At 29.0% G+C, this 17,645-nt stretch overlaps 2 protein-coding genes across 18 annotated transcripts in view; one reads left to right on the top strand and one right to left on the bottom strand.

Moving 5' to 3' along the window:
• nrm (neuromusculin) overlaps nt 1-17,645 on the bottom strand; it is a 48,552-nt gene that overhangs the window by 16,514 nt on the left and 14,393 nt on the right. For all 17 annotated transcript variants that reach the window (XM_035079360.1, XM_035079365.1, XM_035079366.1 and 14 more), the window contains exons 2-12: nt 10,117-10,306; nt 9,901-10,055; nt 7,997-8,167; nt 6,157-6,318; nt 4,734-4,918; nt 2,795-2,945; nt 1,963-2,074; nt 1,402-1,580; nt 969-1,307; nt 620-886; nt 168-524 (exon numbers count right to left, since the gene is read on the bottom strand). In XM_035079360.1, the coding sequence (XP_034935251.1) occupies nt 168-524; nt 620-886; nt 969-1,307; nt 1,402-1,580; nt 1,963-2,074; nt 2,795-2,945; nt 4,734-4,918; nt 6,157-6,318; nt 7,997-8,167; nt 9,901-10,055; nt 10,117-10,306 (2,268 nt within the window). The remainder of the gene's footprint in view (nt 1-167; nt 525-619; nt 887-968; nt 1,308-1,401; nt 1,581-1,962; nt 2,075-2,794; nt 2,946-4,733; nt 4,919-6,156; nt 6,319-7,996; nt 8,168-9,900; nt 10,056-10,116; nt 10,307-17,645) is intronic.
• Nucleotides 10,640-17,645, top strand: part of LOC118064639 (uncharacterized) — a 42,020-nt gene continuing 35,014 nt past the window's right edge. Inside the window, exon 1 of the mRNA XM_035079376.1 lies at nt 10,640-10,831. Coding sequence (XP_034935267.1) covers nt 10,819-10,831 — 13 coding nt within the window. The 5' untranslated portion in view covers nt 10,640-10,818. The remainder of the gene's footprint in view (nt 10,832-17,645) is intronic.

The raw sequence follows: 17,645 nt of genomic DNA, 5'->3' as shown, positions 1-17,645 counted from the left end.
TACAAGTACAAGTTAAAAATCAATATTAATTATTAAACTAAAGTACGTGTATAGAATAATAATTGTAAATTTATCTCCCGTTTTAGCATCATTATCATAGCTTACAGATAAAAGTTGGAATAAAAACTTTCTACATTTAAAAATGAACAATAGAAAAATTTACTCACACTCTACTTGAAAATAGGTAGTACTTTTAACTCCATCTCCAACATCATTCTCACTGCTTACACATGTATAATTGTCATTATCTTTAAATCGATCAAGCTCTCTATTAGGCCAAGCATCTAAATTCCACGTGAGATTGGATTGGACACTTTCAAAGTCGCTAGTGCTCTGGTCAGCTGGATGGTAGACATTGGTCACGTAATACCTATCCGTTGCTGTGAAATTAATTGGTGCATTGTTCTTGATCCACGACACGTTGCAGATGGGTGAACACTCAACCCGACATCCGATACTGACGTTTACCGCATTGTACACGTAACCATGATAGGGTGGCAGTGGATGAATAAAAGCAGGTGGAGCTATGAGATGTTCCCAGAAAAAAAAGAGTTAACAATTGAAAACAATAGATAATTTTGTTTATTTTATTTTATCGATGATATTTAATATGAAATACCTGCAACATCGATGAATGTTGTGGCTGGATCACCATCACCAGCTTCATTAAATGCTATGCATGTAAAATTGGCCCTAGTCCTCAAATTCACTGAGTCGATAGTCAGAGTGGAATTTTCCTGATCAGCAAGACGATGCATTCCACGTATCCACTTATAGCCAGCAATTGGCGGTCGGCCTGGATCAATAACCGAACAGGTGATATTGAGTGAGTTACCTTTAATGACTCTCTTAGGTTGATAACTGATGATTGCTGGTCCTGGTTTATCTAAAGATCATAAAAATTCGATAATTAACTCAAATGATAAAGTAATCAACCTAAGAAAATAAATGTGACAAATGGACCGTACAGTAAACGACAACTGGAGTACTTGATGAAATTGGACCCCACCCAGCATCATTTCTACCCTCGCACGAATAATTTCCATGAAACGAGCGACCTACTGCTTCCAGTAGTAATTTGCTTGGATCAATGTCGCAGAACGTTGAAGTGTCATCCACATTTGTAGGTGTAGAATTTCGGGCACAGTCTGGTAACTCCTTCAGTAAGTCACCGTCCAAGTACCACCTAACAGCATTCAAATTCATAGGATTTCCGCTAACTACATCGCACGTTAACGACACATTCAACCGATCAGCCTCGTTGACTGGCACATCAGGATCAACAATCACCGCCACTGTTGGTTTATCTGTTGTACATACATAATAACAATTATTATTATTTAAATTATTCAAAAAATTAATCCATCATGTTGACCAACATGGAACACTAAAAGTACTCACATAAAACTGACACTTGGACAAAATCTTTGGGTGTTGACTCACTGACGTTATTACTAAGTATACATGTGTATGTACCCATGTCTGAAGCGCTTGCATTTTTTACTGTCAACGATGTCTGTTCTGTAATGCCACCCTCATAGTGATCCTCACTAAGCGTCAACTCTTTTCCATCTCGCAACCTTTTTTTTTTTTTATTAACAAATCGAATTCATCTATATAATTACTGTTTCATCATCTAGATATTTAAATGTTGAAAGTGTATATGTTGAATGAATTTAATAAACAATATGATAAATAAAGCAAATAAATTATGCAGTTACTCCTTTGTTTAAAAAGCTTTTTATGCTATATAATATAAAGTGACATTTAGACATCAAAATAATACTAACATGTATATTCACATAACTAGCAAGTCTAAAAATAAAAAGACAAATATGAATGTCATATTTGAAAACTGCATAAATTTTTCCTTTAAATTAAAATCTAAATTGAGTATGAGTAGTTGCGATAAAGAAAAAACAGGATTTACAAATAATGAAAGTAGAAGAAAAATATGTATACCATTTAACAGATGTTAATCCCGCAGGGTTGGCTTCATAATTACAAATAATAACAAAGTCTTCAGTTTCGTTGACTGTTATATTAGAAGGCCACATAGAAATTATTGGAGCATCTACAAAACAGAAAAAAAGTAAATAATTAACAAACAATTGTTAATTAAATATATAGACGTTAGAGAAAAGTTTAAATGAGTTTGTGAAAATGAAACAGTTGAGTGTGTTTACGTTGAAGAAGGATTACTCTATTTGAGTATATTGAACTTGTAAATATTATAATACTTGATATAACTAGACTATGTCTGCCTTTACATACAGATGTATATGCTTGACACGCGAGGAAACTTTGTCAATTTCACCATGCATCTTTAGGAGTTATATGCACAAGCAGTGTCGATATTAGGCTGTGGTTTCATGCATAATAAGCAGAGCTAGCAAATGTGACACAATTCTCATATGGAAAACGTGCAATATCTGCTTCTTAATCTCTTGATTTGATTTATTTTTATATACGTGAGTGAAATATAATATTTTTTATGTTCAGAATTATTTTGAAAAATAATATAAAAATGATCTCAAACATCCATGGACCATTAATAAGTCGTATATACCATTTGATGTTCTCGATAGTCCAGTCGATATTGGAAGCTTCATGGTCCAATAAGAATGGTTTTTTCGGAATCTCCGTGTAATTTTACATAAAAGAATCTTTGGTCCATAATGGGAGGTTTGATTTTATTTTTTATTGTATTATTATTTCATGCGATATTATTGATTAAAGACATCAAATTGCTTATTGATGGCCCATGAATTATAAATTTAATTAGGAAACTTACAATAAACTTCGATTGTCGTTGCCACTTTCATTGGTTTCACTCCTTCTGTTCGTGTCACTGAATTTTCTGCTAGACAGCTAAATGTTTGACCATTATCGTACTCTGAGGCAGTAAAAGCTAGATGACTGGTTGTCTCAGATGTCCCATCACTCTGAAAAATGTTCATAAGATTTTAGCTTTACTTACTCCATTTTTTTTATTACTTTATAATATTTATATAAATAATGATGATTAAATATAATTGAAAATAGTATAGCAACTATTGAAAAAAATAAAATTATTTCCTGGACTTAATTTCATTCTGTGAATCACCAAGAGAATTCCTAAAATATTATGACCTAATTCCTTGCATATTGGCTAACAGCATCATTCCAAATTGTTATTGTTAGTGAAACGTATGTAGAAACCACAAACGCTGTGCTCTTGTAACTATGGGAAATTTCCACTTAGTCGTTTATATAATTGTTCCACTATTATACAAAGATAACAAGTGATAGTCTAGATGTAAATTATTATTATTTAATATCGAACCACTTTAATCCATAATCTTTTAAATTCCTTTCAATAATTGAGTTTGTAATGCATATTAAATAAATTAATTTATGCATTATTGAAAATACCTTCTCTTCGAATTTAATATAATGAAAAAAATAACTGTAATATAAATAACATAAAAATGTATACAACTGTCAAAGTTTCTTGCCAGTAAAGACGATAAACCTAAAATTTATCTCCCAAGGTTTTTTTTCGGTTACATATACTTTACTGCTCTTCTAGATCTTACTCATATCAAATGTTTCCTCGCACATTCTTAATAACTTGATGTTTTCCTACAAAATAAAAGTTACGATACGAAAAAAGCTTCACTTTATATTAAAAATATATATACAAGTACATAAGATGTGCGAAAATTTTTTAACTTCACTCAACTTTTCAGTATTAACTTGTTAAAGTTTAATTTTTTTCGGTCGTAATTTTATTAATGTTTTCCACTGGCAGTCGTGAAATAAAAACCTTCTATAATAGAAAGCAGTAAAAAAATTTTTTATGCTGCTATCAATGAGAAATTTAATTTTATATCCAATAGTAATTAGAAAAGAACATTCCAAATGACTTTTTGATTTAACTAGATATTGTTCTCTCTGGAGTGAAGAAGAAAGAATGATTTGTCATAACATTACAATATCCTTTCAATTAAAGGCATTTTCTGGAAATAATTGCTTCAATTTTCCCTTCTTCGTTTTTATCTCTCTGTTATATTTTATTTGACTCGATAAAGTGATATAATGTCTTTATTTATATGACATTAGCTACAGCATAACAATGGGAAGGACTTATGATTGGTATTGAACCAATAATTTTGAAAGTGCAGATGAGAGAATTGAAGAGAGTGAATATATAGAATGTATTCACGTATTTGTGGCAAGATCGATGGAGCATCATGAATTCACTCGTATATTTCGGCCGTGCAATAGGATTTCAATCTTCTTTCTGTCGTAGGACATCAGTTGTGGTCAGGTGTATCTCGTATCTCTGTTCCACTATTAGTTAGTGCTTTAACGAGTCGATAATCAGAAAATTCTCAGTATAGTAAACTGTGCTATCGTGAGCATTGTAGTGCAAGAGATGGAAAGAGCTACATGATGATAAAGGATAACAGCGAGAGAGAGTAAGAGGGGAATATTTAGCTGATTGGCTGGCTCACTTGCACTCCAATCTGGCTGATCGTCGTTTAATTAGACACTTGACAAACAAAGCGAATTATCAACAGCAACGGAACATGACAAATAATAGCAATAGAAATCCACATAATCCTGGAATAATGTTCATATATAATGTATGTATGTTTAAATATTAAAATAATAACCTAACTTTCTGGTAATGTAGATATAAACGAAATAAATTGGTTAAATATTGATTGATTTATATATCAACTTACATTGTCTACTATTTTAGTTTCAAACATTTCAAAACGTTCATTATCATCTGTGAGAAAATTCGTTCCGTTGTACCATGTGACGTTGGCTGGAGGTCTAGCTGCACTCACTTTGCATTCGAGTAAAATTTTCGTCCCACTCACTACATGTCCAACCACTCCTTCAACATCCATTTTTAAAGGTCTTACTGAAAATAAAAACATTTTTACATTTTTACTATAATTATGATGATATTTTAAAACATTATTATGATACATCATGGCAAATCCAAGTTTATTATTCTTGTAGACACTTTTCCGTGCCTAACCTGTCCAATGTTAAATACCGTAAACAAACTAAAAAATTTCCACACACTTTGAAGTGAGTAAAAAATGCTTACACAACATGTATAGTTTATTTCTAGACACTTTACATTGAATACATTTTATGGTTATTATTTTAATACGTTTATGAAATCTTGGGATTTACATCAATTTATCCTGTTTATATTCTGAAAATAATAGCAAAGTATGATGATTAAAACGAGTAAACGTCTTGATAAAGATTAACGATTTTATTAAGCACTAATGGATTCAGAATACGTGAGATACTAGTGGTGATTAATGAATTCTAACTATAAAAAACAGATTTCTATTATCTTTTAAGAATTGTTTGGTGAAATCTTTAAATACTTGTATAAGAAGAAATTCAAATAGTTGTTTTGTCTTTATTTTTTTCCTTTATTAGACTATTAAAGATAAGCGTTAAAGAAATAACATTTAGAAACGTGTAATGCTAGTTGAAATTGTAAAGAAATGGCTTTCTGCTAAACTACATGATAAGAGAAAGGAAAAAAAATAAAGAGAAATAAAAGAAAAAAAGACATAGTTGGCAGAGGAAAAAAATACTGTAAGTTAGTAAAATCGGTATTATTACATCTCTTGAGATTTTTTGAAAACTTGAGACGTGCATTTCTTCAATGGATTTTTCCCTGGAGGCAGAGTAGCTACTTTAATATTCTAGACACGGACAAAACATTTCATATATTTCGCATTATCGCTTAACGAGAGTAAAAGCTTTGCGCTTACATACAGATATTTTTCATTTTTCTTTTTCATCTTTTACTGTATCCATCACGTAGATACTCTGACATTTTTACTACTGACAGACATTTCTATTGCACGGAAATTAAATTTCCTTCTGAAAAATTAAATTTTTTACGTAAATGCTCATATTATCTTTATTCCGATGCTATTTGTCTGCCAATTGTAATTATATTAGGATAACGTGTCTCCAAAAAAAAAGTTATTTAACTTGCAGATGAGTACACAGGTACACCATCAAATTATAATGTAATTAAATTGTTGCTGGTGTTTTTTTTTGTTTGTTAATATAATTATTTACATTTTTTCTAGGTACATAGTCTGAGATTTTTCATGTGCTCACCATGAACATCAACTTTTATGTCAACTGTTAGAGGCTCAGCAAGTGCAGAACTGCTAACTTTGCAGGTGAATGTAGCTCCTAATTCGCTGCGGCCAACTTGCAATTGTAGCACACTGCTTCCTGTACCAATTCCGTTTTCTCCAACTTTATTTGACCCAATTGCTGTAATAAAATTTAATACATTATAAATATTCAATACTTTTTAACTTTAACTATACAAATAACACTCTAGCTGTTTACCAACTGCTATCTTCATCCAAATAGCACCAAGTTTCTGTTCAATTTAAACAATTTCTCAGCAATAATTACTCAGGCTGAATTTTCTCTTGATCATGATTTTTTATAGTAAAAATGTCTTTAACTAAATATATATAACTCGTTTTAAATTGATATTGTCTTAAAATTACTCAACAATGATGATAATGAAGTTGATTAACTCAAATCACGGGCTATTCGGAAAATATTGTGATTCTTTTTTATCCAATCATCATACAATTTATTAAATACAATGGAGTAAAGTAGAGAGATACACAAATACAAGAGTCAGCTGTTTAAGAACTTGTGTCAATTTTGGAAAACCAAAGGATTTAGATAGAATTGAGACAGTGGTTGGAGCAATGAAAGAACCAACTCAAAAGCAAATAACATTGAGAGAAGCATTCAGTTTTCTTCTATTTTTTTTTCGTGGTCTCGTGACAATTCTATCCAAGTCTAGATTCCACTGCTTGGGATTTATTCTAACAGACAGAGAATGTTTTCAGCTATCTGCGGATTTTCCTACCAGTGTATCTATCTTAACATAGGATGAATGAACATTGTATTATTATTTTCATGTGATATATAAATTTACAGTGAAATATGATACACTACTCATGACATCTAATCATAAATTTTTCCATGTCTTATTTTATTTAAACTATTTATTTAACTTGATATTTATAGCTCAATTTTTACCCATTGTGTTTTGTATCATTTAAAAAAATATACACTGAGACAATTTAACTTTGTCTATGTATAAAAGCAGAAGTTAATACATTTGGAATAATTCTCATTCAATCTTACGCGAAAGAAATAAAGCGTTTCTGAAATTCACGAGTACTTTTAAGTTTGTTACGAATTGGCTCTCAGAAAGCCAGCCAACTCGACATAAATTTCTTACATCTGCTTCGCTCGTGAAGTTTCTTCGTTAGATAGGAAGCGTCAAGCTATGTAGTAAAGAAATTTTTTCTTTTTATGAATAAATTTCTGATTAGATTTATAACTTTATTTATAACCTTCTTCTCTTTTTTTTTTTTGATAGTAAGTAGTCTAGCTATTTTGTTTTAGAACTTGTTTGAATAATAATTGATTGTAAGTTTAAGTGTATGATAATTGAAGAGTACTTTGTTCATTATGTTTTGATAAACTGCTTATAAGATCTTTACTATGTTGGAATGGTATATTTAACCATCAATTCAGAGACTTACATTCAAGTGAGTAAAATTTTAATGGTTTAATTTCGTCGAAACTTTGTGAATAATAACGATGATGTAGTGATATCATTAAAAATACTTGATAGTTGAAAATCAAGAAGAAAGAAAGTTCTACAAGTTTTAGTGAAATGGAGATAATTAGTTGAGTTTATTTGGAATATTTTTTATAAAAAAAGAACATTTCGGGTACAATGAACAATTTATTAGATATTATGAAGTTTTCTATTCTATGCAATCTTCCTATCAAATTATAACATACAAAAGACCAAAGGAATAATGTAAGAAGGTTTAAATGATGTCTGATTTAAATGCAATAATTATTGTAATAATAGTTGAATCGTAATGAATAGAATAATGGTAGGACTTACCTTTAAGTCGTTGGGTGTCTTTATACCATTCTACTAGAGGTATTGGCTTTCCTTCGTCGCTTTCACAATTCAAAGTTATTAACGAGCCTTCGTTAAAGGGACCTAAAACTGTGCCTGATGTTAAATTTATATTTCCATCTTCGTCAGTAACTCGAATGAACTTGGGACGAACTGAAAGAATAAGGATTATGCATAAGTGAAAGACCAAAAAAATTTTATAGTTTCTGATCAAATGAAAATGGCTTTTTTCCTTGTAGTTCTAGAATGTATTGGAGGGAAAAAAAGATTAAAGTGTGAATTGATAGAATAAAGTTTTTGAAAATTACGAATTCAAGTTCTGAATACGAATAAACTTTTCAATAAGTATAACTTTTTTACATTTGCAGTTTAGAAGATGACTCGAGTACTGATTTCATTTTTATAAATGCCATTTTATTTTTAGTTGTGCATTGAGAAGGAAATTTATTGTGAATAGGTAATATTTTTTTTTTTTTTAAAAAATCAAAATTTTAAATAATCGTAATCAATTTAAGAATCAATCTGCGAACAGTTGCCAATTGTTTCTAAATTCTAAAGGTTGACTAGCTCTGCTGTGCATTATTTCGCATAAATAATCATTCTAAATTATCTATCATAATAATTATAATTGCTCTGTTCATTTACCATTGTAGCATCAAAAACTTATGTCTGGCTTTTACATTCCGTATCTCCTACTCCGTCTGCTGTTAGTTCCAGAGACATAATTCAAAGAGGGTAGTTAACCCTTTGATGAGGGTAATTTTTTAAAATTCAATAAATAAAAAATAGAAATAGTAGACTAATTGTTGATAATAATTTTTAGAAAATTTTTGAGTGTGAAAAGTAAAAGATAAAACTGCATTTGTCATATCATAAGAGTGAATTTAAAATAAGGATGAAGGAGAAGCAGCAATGGTTTGTGGTGGACTTTTTCCACTTACTGGTTTCTATTCTTCGACTTGCATTTGCTTTCATGAGATATTCCAAGTAAAAACGAGCTTTTGAGTATGAAGAACGAATTAGAGTTGAACATTAGAACAGAGTGTTGGGTTTCCCGAGGGTGCGTGAAATTAAATTCCCCGCTTTTCTAAGTTCTCTATTTCCGTAGCTTTCTACATCAAGTGTTGGAGATATTGTCGTCGGAATTGATGACAACTTTCATCAACATACTCCATAATTTATAAATAATTAAAAACAGTAAATTTTAAAAAATAAATTATGTCTTACACAAATTAAAATTTGATTACTTTTTAATTAACTCAAGACCATTTTAATTGTGAATAGCATATCAAAAATATGCAAGAAATTTAATAATAACTCGTGATTCAGTGAGAAAATTGGAAAGCTGGAATTTATCAACCGGTAACAAGATAACAATATCAAATAAGAAAAGGAAAAAAAGGTATAAATCGAGACCCAATCAGCAGTGCACTTCTCAACTTATTTAATTTAAACATTTAGATAAAGATACAGTGGGCTATATGATGATGGAAAGGCGTGGAAAGCCATCAGTTTGACGCAACCGCACCGGAGTTTATATATTTCCTCTGGAGTATAACTTAAACAATCGATAGTACCATCTCCGATAAAATTCATCGTATAACTGCCACCGCAAACTTTGTTTAGCGAAATATATAACCACAGTTTCCAACTATGTCGAGTTATCTTCTACATACGAACAATTCACTACGATTTCTAGAATTATTAGCACATTGATCGGCATACATATATCAGATAACCAATATATGTGTACATATATTTTAAATGCTAGAAATACTATTATTATTCTTGGACAAACGGTTAACTAATATCAGTTGACGTAATAATTAGATAATTAATGGTAGCCATTTGTTCTACTCGATAAAATAGGATTAAATATTACTCACCAGTAGTATTCAGTGTAATGTGCTGAACATTATTGCACTCGCGATTGACTGCTAGATACGTAGCTTCACATTTATATAAACCCTCATCTTCGAGCTTAATATCGGAAATTCTGAGAAACGTTTTTGTTGCATTTGCATCGTAATCCATTGTTGATCTGTAAAGTCGATTAAATAAATCCTCATGTTCTTTGTAATGAAAAAAATGTCTATACTAACCTAGCAGCTATTTCGTTATTCCCACGAGTAATACCAGCACTTTCGCTGAATATAAAAATTCTTTGAGTACCTCGATACCATTTTATACTGTGGAGTCCACCACATCGAGGACTTTTCAGAATACAAGGTAACTGCACTTCTGATCCTTGTTCGGCACTTTTTTCGCTTTTTTTCCATGGCTCAATTACACCTGCAAGCAAAAAAAAAACAACAATGTAATTGGCTTTGATTTATTAGGTATAAATGTTTTTAATTATTATTATACTTTAAATGTTTATTTTTTATCAGTCAGGATGGTTCGTAATTATAAATGAAAAAAAATTCACACTTATAATGTACCTATAACCTCCAAAAATTTTTTTTTCAAGTGAACGACATTTATGTCACGTAGTGTATAGTTTGTTTACAGATATTTTGCATTAAACAAACTTCATGCGTGTTATTTAAGCTGTTGAGGTTAGTAAATAAGGTAATTAAAAATTATAGTCACTAGAACTAGAGTGTAAACAGTCCGTTTGCTAACAGTCTCTCGTCCAGTTCGTGTGTGACAATAAATTGCGTCTTGATTAAAACTCGTGTAGTCTTCTTTCATCACCTAAACTTAACATTAACATGTTTGTGCAATCTTTGAATCTGGAGTGATTTATAAATTAATTTTAGAACGTTGAAGATGATAAAGCTCATAGCTGTGAACGTTGTAAGATGGGAATTTTAGGTAATTCATTATTGTTCTTAATTATCAAATAATTAAGCAATTCAACCTATGAATCAAGTTGATTATATCAACTTTTATCACAAATGTTACTCTTTAAGTTAAATTGATTTTGATAGATAATTGCATTTTATATTCTTTTTTTTTTGCAAATAACTATTATTTGTAATAATAATTCGGAATGCATATCAACGTTTGTAGCTGTCAAATTTTGAACTGTTCCATTTATACTTCATGCATAACATGAAATCTTTTTATCTATTTAATTGATATTTATACACGTATACGTGATATACATGATGCAGATATCAATATAACAGAATACGGATAACTATCATCATTTAGTCCATGTGTATGTATAGACAATCTCATTTATCCAATCACTAGTGATATAATTTGATGGATAAGTGGTAGTAGATAGTTGTTTCATTTCGATTTCGTTTAATTGCTATGTTTACATTTATCATTTGAACCATCACTAATACTCTGAATCATGATTTGTTGCGTACGCAGAATTTATTGATCGTTTTTCAGTACCTTTTCTGCATTAAAATTTTGATACTGTTATCTGTAAATCAACTCCTCTCCTATTATTACAATTCTTCAATTGTTTTTTTTTATTTTAAAATATTGCAATGCATAATAATTGTTATTATTATTATAATCAGTATATAATTCGATTTCAGTATCAACAAATATTTTGACTGAATAATTGTTATTATTATTGTAATTCAATCATTCCATTTATAATAATATTATAATATATTATTAGAGCAAGTGATGGAGTCTGTTATATTATTAGAATTTGCGATCAATGAAAATTAATAAATATATAATTAATTTCATATGGTATAGGCAAAGATTTGAGTTCACAAGTCTTTGTTTACATATCGAATTGAGGTGATGTATTCTCTTTGCTCTACGTTTGCTTTGGCGGAAATTGATCGTACAATTCTACTCACAACTTAAATTAAGTTGCATCATATATTGAACTTGCTTGCGAGGAACACTATAGTTAATTGTCCATCAAATACTTCTGATTAACCTGAGTCACGTATTTGTTTGTACTCGATACATTTCAATTATAAATCTTTTTTTGAAAGAAAAAATGAATAAATAAAAAATATATTATGATTTTTCCTGACAATTAATTGACAATAACGATGTTTCATATCTCATAGCAACCGTAAAAATGAAATTGAATGTAAATAAAAAATATTGCTAAACATTGTTAATGTTTACAGAAAACTTTTATTAAAATCTTACATTTCCTCACAAATTCAAAAAGCTGAATATTACCAGTAAAATACGGTAAATTAACGGTCACATACTTTTACCGTATTTTACCGTAAAAAATAAAATTGAAGGTAAATAAAAAGAATATTACTAAACATTATTAATGTTTACAGTAAACTTTCATTAGAATCTCATATTTTATTGATCAAGTCTTTGACACTTTTTTATTAAAAAGAATTTCGATAAATTATTTACTCAAGAGCAGGAAATTTATTTATAGAAAAACTTTTCATTAGATGAATTTATGTGTATATTATTTTTTTATCTTTTCTCACAATAACACACACAAGATATTGATTCTTTTTGGTTTGTTATCACAGTGTATGACGCCGAGTCTTGGCGTTTAGCCAAATTTAAAATCTCTCGTGATTAACCCACTTACTTTGTTAGGTAATAACAGTATACTATGTTCAAGAAAAACATTACCATTCGTGATATCCAATTCGTGTAAGTTCGATTCAGTATGTTGCTATTTAATTAATTGCATCAAAAGCATTCACATAAATATTATCATCAATATTTGATATTTAATATTTATACTGCTAAGCTGCTTTCAAAGTTTATATTTTAAAAATAATGCCAAAATATTGGACATATTTGATATATTTATTTAATATCATTGATTGTGGTTTAATGTAAACCAAGAAATAATGTTTATGTTTTTTTTATCAATAAAATGTTCATTGCATAAATATTTTAGTATATAACCAAAAGTTATTATACAGTGACAAAAATAGAAAATATACATCAAAAATTTTTCGGAGCTTTTTAACTCCATTGGGTATCATATATGATACTCTAGTATGGTAGTTTCGAATTCTAACATCGAGTTCATAAACTCTGAGATTACGCGACAGCCTTTGCATTATAAAAAACTTTTTAAAATTTACCAGAGTTCAAGTTTCATAGAATAATCCAATAGATTGCCATTTGTTGTACTCTTTGTGTTTTTATGCAAAAAGTAAATTACATTAAAAATAGCAAGAAGTAATTTTCAACAAAGCGTTTTATTACGTTACATTATATTGTTTTCTAAACTTGAAATTAAACAAAACTCGTTACATTTTCTTTTTAAAGACTCTAATGATGTTTAAAGTGAAATGTAAAGTAAGTTATTTCTGCTAAGAATAAATTCTTTTAGGGTAAGACAATTGGAAATAATTTCTGTAAATTTTTATCTCCATTTTATTTATTTTATTGAGTACCTTTATAGAGAATTGTTTATTCTAGGTATAAAAGAATATGATTGATCTAGATTCTCATTTGATTATTAAATATTAAAAACTATGAAATTATATTGAGTAGTTAGAATGTAAAAATCATCATATAGAATTTATTCGACTTCATATGAATATTTTTTCATTTATTTAGTAACTCGATTTTTTGACCTATCAATCATTTAAAAAAATATCAAATCAAAGAGAATTGACTTTTTGTTTTTTCAAATGTTCTCAGTGGTGGTTTGTATTTTAATTACACTTTTAATCAATTTTTAAAAAATATTTCATGTACAATTTATTATCATCAAACAAACGAGACTTTTATAATCAATTTATTTTTTTTGTTTTCAACCAGTTGGTTGAGTAACTCAAATTTTTTTTATATAACTCGCAATGCCACAGAATATTCACAGAGATCATCTTCAACTATTTTTATACACTTAAGGAATACCGCAAGATTAAAATGATTGGCCCTACATCTATTGATAATGATGATAATCTTTTTATTGATGGTTACTTAAAATAATAAAAGCATAATTGATTAAAAATATAAACAACCTAGACTTTTATAATCAATTGAAAAAAAGACTTTTTGATTTACAATTACAATAAAATTCGATTGTCATGTGAGTATTCAATAAAAATGAGATATTTTTTTCCGTTAATCAGTTAGCAAAGGTGATGTCGTGTCAAGCCAGATGTTGCGAAGCCACATAGATGAAAAGTCATTCAAACCCGGTTGTTGAGAAATAATAATTCGAATAATGCAAAGACAACTAGACTTATTAGTTTATTTTACATTATAAAATTCCATCATGTAAAATAATTTTTATTTTTTTTTACAATGTTTTTAATGCATCATAAAAAATACAGGAACCATTAAAGTTATTTTTATTTCATAGAAATTAATAATATAAATGTCAACATCCTTTATTCGATGGATCCATGTTGACTTTGCCTCTTTTATAGAAAAATTTATTATTAAGTTGAAACAGTAAAAAGTAGACTGTAGACTATTAATAAAGGCTTTGACGTTGATTACATTAATATTGTCTAACATTTAGTTAATAAGTTAATCAGGATGCAATAAAGTAACGTAGTTTTATAGCGATAATTATGACACCATTCACTAATATGACTTGAGAGTTTTTAATACGCAATTTTATAGACGATAAAAGTTTCAAATGGTAAAATAGTCGAATGAACAGTTACATTTAGTATTCACTGCGATGACCAATTTAGGGTATTCAGGTTGGATTCTAGACGATCCATCCCTTAATTACTTTTTCCTCTAACTTTGCTTGGCGAGCGTGACCAACATGAAATGGCATTGCAACTCTTCTGAGAACGTAGAGTCAAATCCTTTCAAGAGGAAATCGATAATACCAATAAAAAAAGTAAAAAAGAAATAGCAAAAAAAATAAAAAGTACTACAAGTAAATGGAAGAGTTGGTATGAGTGCAGATCACTTGTCTCAACTTTTCTCTCTACTAAATACTATTTTTTTTTTGTTGCTAAGAAATGAATTATTATTATTATTTATGAAACTTTCTATGATCTAATTGATTTTATTATTGAATATAAAAAGTATTAATTTAAAACACAGATATGTTTTTGTTGTATTGGGGTATATGTAGAAGTGTAAATGGTCATCTAAAGTGCTACTATAATTACGAGTTTTATCGAACATCATTACCCCCAAGCGATTGCAGCAATTTACATGGCTGGATGCATGACGCGGATACTCGATAGCCTTAGGATCATACAACAGAGAATTCCAGTACTTGCTTCAGTGTAGAAATTATTCTCGTTACAATTTACTGCACGTAGCTATTTGATTTTCAGTAAAAATCTTATTTAACATTGCTATGGTGAATAATAATACTGGAATATGTTCGAGTGTATGCATTATTACTAGCAAAAAGTAAATTTTGCAACATTGATTCATAAATAGCTAAAAATAAAAAAGAAAAAAAAATTTAAAATTGATGGGAAGAGAGTGAGGATCTGAATTTGTAGATAAATGGGGCATAGTTGTTAAAATTGGAAACGAAACAAATTTATGACCATGTAACGCATGAGATAGGCGTTAGTCTCTCTACCACTAGCTTTTCTATACCACATTTTGTCGATGAATGTATTTACTTATTTTGATATAACAGTTATCGATGAATGTTAGCGAAAGAGAAATGAAAATATATTTTTTTGTTAGACGAATTCGATTCAGTTTGACAGATTATTTTTTTTACCTTACACTTTTATATATTTTTTTTTTTTATTGATGGCTATCGACACTACCAGTTATTGCTTCTCTATGCACTATAGAAACCTATTGGCAACCACTGCAAATTTGAGCACACAAATAGAATGAAATATTTGAAAAGTTATTAAATTGTTGAAGGCTAAATATCTTTATGACAATCATTGTTTTATATATTTTATTTTTACGATGATGAACAATATTTTATTTATAAATTAAGTGTGTCAATGGACTAAAATAAAAATATATTAGGCTATTAAGTATGCTTTTGATCTGATGCAGCAGCAATAAATTTTTTTTTTCTTTCATATAAAGTAAGCCTCTTAATACATCAAAAAATAAAAATTATTGATCGATAATAATTTTTAATAATTTATCTCAAAAGTATATATTAATAGTAGAATATTTAAATCTTGAAAGCTATCAATGGTATTTTCGATATATTTTCACAAGAAATATGATGGTATCATGGTCAAGAAATAATACAAGTATCACTGAAGTATCACTGAAACATATATGTATATATATATGTATCATACGTTGAAATAAATGTGATATTATTTCCTCTGAATTGCCCGAGAATTTACGTTTTGCCAGAGGGTGGAGATCTATTGAGGAAGATTTATGATATCTTGAAATATGCTTTTTTACAGTTACAAGTGAGCAAGCACAGTTGAGAATTTTTCAGTTTTATATGTGTCAAATGCTGTGTGTGCTTACATTTCATATACGTTCAATAATATTTTATATTTATAAATTTTGAATAATATTGTTGATCAATTTTGCAGCTGAGAAATAATCGAGATGAAAGTTATTAAATAGATGACGAAGAAAAAATATTATTACTCCAGGGAGTTTGAGAAATATAAATTTTTGAAGTTTCATACTGAATTGGAAACCGTTTTCTGATATTTTTGAAAACTAGTTTGGCACGTATAAAAGGGTATTCACCCGAAGTGTCGAGTAATAAATATAGTAAAGTGAGTTTTGTTAGCCACTGCAGGGGGTTGTTGTAAACACAGTTGACTGTTAGTTTTCTTCAAGATTGCAGTCAAGTTTCATCTTTTTGGCTTGTATACTTTTGGCTAGGTGATACGTAAAATATACCAAATGTATATTTTTATCACATTGAACGCTTCATAAATCGATACTGCAACTCGAACAAACACCATTGAATTTTAGTCGAAAATTTTTAAATGATTAGTCGCAAGACATTGAAATCGATTCTCTACAAAAAAGGTCTTTACTCTTTTTCCTCATATTTATTACCCTTTTCGCAACGTCAGCGGTGAAAGGTTAGAAAATGCAATTTATAAAACTTTGACACTTGATAAACAATAGTAATAATTATTTCCAAGTAATAAAAATTCATTCAAATACTCTTATCCTCACTGAAAATCCAGTGTTTAATAAGTGTTGAAAGAAAGCTAAACATTAAAAAGTGTTTACAATGTTAAACGCCATAAAAAAATTATAGAGTTTACAATAAACATCTTTAAACGTTTAGTTATCTTTAAACATTTATTAAACACTGGATTTGCAGTATTTGGCGACTACGCAAAGCGTTATTGATGCAATTCAATTTTTTAATTATATATACGGTTTTCCTATATCTTCCTATAACAAATAATATAAATAATAAAAGACTACTTTGTACCAAGAATACTTGGAACTTTAAAATAATTTTTTGACCTTTTTTTAAATCTAAAAGTGTTTGCCACGAATATTTTGATTCCACTAGTCAACTATCACTTGAATGTTTTGAATGATAGTAACCAACCTGGTGAAAGATTACAGTCTAAATATATGCTTTAAAACGACTATGTATAATACTTGGCTCAAATACAATTGAAAGAAAGCTGTTTTCTTCTTTGTAGTGTTTTTGAATTTTTTTATTGGAAAGAAGTCCGAGAATGCTACAAGTCACCTTGTCTATATATGTCATCGTCGTCGTCGTCGTCGTCGCCAATACCGAGTGGAAAACTTGGGATAAATTTTTTCTCTTAGTCTCAGAAAAGTTATATTACAGGCAAAAGTATAA

Source organism: Chelonus insularis, unplaced genomic scaffold (genome assembly GCF_013357705.1).
Source record: "Chelonus insularis isolate UGA/USDA-ARS -01 unplaced genomic scaffold, ASM1335770v1 contig_24_pilon, whole genome shotgun sequence".
NCBI lineage: Eukaryota > Metazoa > Arthropoda > Insecta > Hymenoptera > Braconidae > Chelonus > Chelonus insularis.
The sequence above is the reverse complement of the archived record's forward strand: the minus strand, read 5'-3'. Positions and strand labels throughout refer to the sequence as shown.